Source organism: Miscanthus floridulus, chromosome 6 (genome assembly GCF_019320115.1).
Source record: "Miscanthus floridulus cultivar M001 chromosome 6, ASM1932011v1, whole genome shotgun sequence".
NCBI lineage: Eukaryota > Viridiplantae > Streptophyta > Magnoliopsida > Poales > Poaceae > Miscanthus > Miscanthus floridulus.
The window spans coordinates 14,152,605-14,155,980 of NC_089585.1; the positions used below are offsets into that span (position 1 = coordinate 14,152,605).

General features: G+C 46.6%; 1 protein-coding gene across 1 annotated transcript; it reads left to right on the top strand.

Moving 5' to 3' along the window:
• The first annotated feature begins 956 nt into the window (after positions 1–956).
• LOC136457688 (protein MTL1-like) lies at positions 957–2,553 on the top strand. The gene has a single exon (XM_066457710.1). The coding sequence runs from the start codon at positions 1,472–1,474 to the stop codon at positions 2,285–2,287; it is 816 nt and encodes a 271-aa protein (XP_066313807.1). The 5' UTR covers positions 957–1,471; the 3' UTR covers positions 2,288–2,553.
• Positions 2,554–3,376: the final 823 nt, after the last annotated feature.

The window sequence follows — 3,376 nt, forward strand, 5'->3', positions numbered from 1 at the left end:
AGCCTCTCCATATATATATATATATATATATATATATATATATATATATATATATATATATATATATATATATATATATATATATATATATATGCGCGCGCGCGCCTGGTTTTTGACAACTCTGCATGTGATCGACTCCAACCTCGTGATAAAGAGGATGATTGCAACCTTGCAGGGACCTCTGCCACGCAAATAAGATGGACTAGGTGTATATATATGGCTTGAGCCTTGAGGTGACCACACACTGATATTGTACATACCCTACACAAAAATGAATTAAAAACGTGGTATTTATTCCTTTTCGTGAATCTTATTTTTCTTTATTAAATATATTGTCATGGAAAGGTAATGTAACCCTAAATCTAGAGGTTCAGTAGAACAATATATTTTCCCAAATGTTTGTGCTAAGAAAACATAATTCACTTTGTATTTTTATTTGAAAGGAGTACACGCATTATTGCTTCATATATAAATAATAAAAGATATTTGTATTTTGTAGGGCTCCGTGCTCAAAGAAAGAGAAGAAAAAACAACCCAACAGATTTACTAACCACTCCATTTTCTATGAAAAAACAGATTTACTAACATCTAAATCAAACTGGGCCAAAAATGTGGGGATTTATGGCGCGGACGGGGGGGCGGTGCATGCATGGTTTGATGGGCTTTTCTCGTCTGCACGTAGTACGGTCGTAGGCGCGTAGATGCAGATACGTATAATCAATGCGCAACTGATGAGGATGGTGATCCATGACCATGACCATGATGCATGGCAATGTGCAGTACTACTAGTAGCATGTACTATGCGTGCATGGCAGAGAATGTGAAGCTGCAGCAGCTATCAAGGTGATGCCAAATCAAAAGCTCAAATAATTAGGATCAATCATAATTCAGAAAGGAAGCTTATGTGCAACGAAAGTAAACATACTGTTTTTTTACGAATTACAAGTGAAGCTTATACTTGGGAATATATAAAAGGAATGGAAAGGAAAAATTGTCGGTCTGTAATCTGTGTATGGGGATTTCTGTCAGTTTCTGCCACTCCTGTCCGTATATATTTTCGTTTTCAGAAGTACTCGTACTAGTACCACTACTCCTGTCAGTATTTTGGCTTTGAATGTGAATGGTTGTTGCAAGTCTGTACTCTGTACCAGCAGCAGAGTTGAATGTTTGGTTGTTTTGGTACCGTTTGCTCAGCCTGCTATTTATTCTGCATAGTAGTAGTACTAGTGTTTTTCTTCAGTAAATTCCAGCTGGTATATCCTACTATAATACAGTCAAAAGTCAGCTCTTGCTTCCTGGGATCTGATCAGTGATTTGTACAGAGGTATCCTGTGGTCTCCCTCTGGAGGTGCATAAAAGCACTTGCAGACTTGCTGCACACCCTGACTGACCTGCCCTGACCTCGCCGTTTTCTTCTCTTCTCTTCTCTGCCGATCCCTTCCCTGCTTGGTGCTTGCATCTCTGTCTCTCCATGGCAGCCATCACCAGCAAGGAGAAAGAGGAGGCTCTCCAGCTGAAGCAAGGGGAGAGCAAGGTGTTCTCCAAGCTGTTCACCAGGGAGAGCTCCGCCGCGGCGCCGTCCTTCCGGGTGTACTACGGCGTCGCCTCGGCGGGCTCCGTGCCCTTCCTGTGGGAGTCGCAGCCGGGCACGCCCAAGAACGACGCCATCTCCACGGCCACCCTGCCGCCGCTCACGCCGCCGCCGTCCTACTACACCGCAGCCAGGCAGCAGCAGCAGCAGGCCGCGCCGCCGCACAGCCTGAGCCACCGCCACCGCCGCAACAGGTCGTCGTCGTCGTCCTCCTCCTCCTCCTCCACCGCCGCCGCCGCCACTGGCAAGAACAACAAGAAGCTGTCGACCAAGCATTACATCAGCATCTTCAGCGCCATGCTGCCCAAGATGATCCTGCACTGGCGGTGGTCGTCCAGGTCGGCGGCCTCGTCCGGCTCGTCGCCCTCCGCCGCGTCGTCCTCCTGCTCCTCCTCCTCGTGGTCGGCGCTCTCCTCCTCGGCGTCGTCGTCGGTGTCGCTGTCGTCGTTCCGCAGCGCGCAGTCGCCCGCCGCGTGCTCGTCGATGACTATGAGGAGCCGGGTGTTCGCGTTCTCGGCCGCGGACGACGACAGCGAGGGGGAGCCGGCGGCGGCGCCCATGTGCTTCAGCGTGCGCCACGAGAGCTTCCGGGCGTTCAGGGGCTGCCGCGTCGCCATGACGATGAAGAGCGCCCTGGCGTCCGTCGGCGGCCATGGTGGGCATGCTGCTGGGCCCACCGCTGCACAGAAGGTGTAGTGTGCTTTTCCGTTATCCTCATGGTCACGGTGCGCCGTGCATGGTGTCGTCTGCTGCTTGGAGAGCTGCGATGGAGCTGAGTTACTCTGCGTGTTTTAACGGTGTGCCTTTGTGTGTCTCTTTGACAAGTAATGTTGAAATCTATCTCAAGAAGAGGAGCTCATCAGAGATTCAGAGTGTTATATATAATATGGTTAATTAAGTCTGTAACCGTGTGTAAATTAATATAAACAATAATGTAATGAGAAAGTAGCACTTAGCAAGCATCGGTATGTGATGTTAGATCCCCTTGCAAATCATGTGTAATCGTTTAGTAGTACTACAAGAGTATGGACTGCTTTGCTTTCTGGAAATGATTGCCTGCAAGTCGGTCAATTCAGTTCAGACATGAGAGAGAGAGAAAAATCCTCATGTAAAAGGTGGGGGAAAACGAGTTTCTTCATTGGACCTTTCTTTAGAAATTCAGGGAAGAAATATATGAGCAAGGCCTCGTTTAGATTGAAAAAAATTTCAAACCGATGAATAGTAGCACTTTCGTCTTATTTGGTAAATATTGTCCAATCGTAGACCAACTAAGCTTAAAAGATTCATCTCGTGATTTTCAACTAAACTGTGCAATTAGTTATTTTTTTTACCTACATTTAATGCTCCATGCAAACGGCTAAAAATTGATGTGATGAAGAGAGAGTGAAAAAACTTGGAATTTTGAGGGTATCTAAACAAGGCACAAGAATGGTGAAGGACGACACCCATACAGTATTTCTTGGAATTAAAGAGATACTGAAAGCAACAATGCCTGTGTTTTTCTAGGAAGTCCGGGTCCTGTGCCTCCCTGTGACCCTGTCTAGTGAGTTGACAAGAGAGCGTTTGTTTATACCACCTCCTAGCATAGCGGCCGCTACCAAGCGCAGGGCAACAGAGTTTAAAGCTGTGCCGGTCCAAACACAAGAGAACAGCGTATTTGGGACATGACTTTAAGGTGAAAATGTTCATGTCGAGAGAATTGTTTAAACCTAACTTCGATCTGCAACGTTCACAACCTGGATGAACATCTCTAGCCGGCAACAACATTATATTTCTTCTCCATCC

What these genes read in the sequence shown, in the direction of transcription:
- LOC136457688 (XM_066457710.1), top strand. Translation starts at nt 1,472, where the DNA reads ATGGCAGCCATCACCAGCAAGGAGAAAGAGGAGGCTCTCCAGCTGAAG.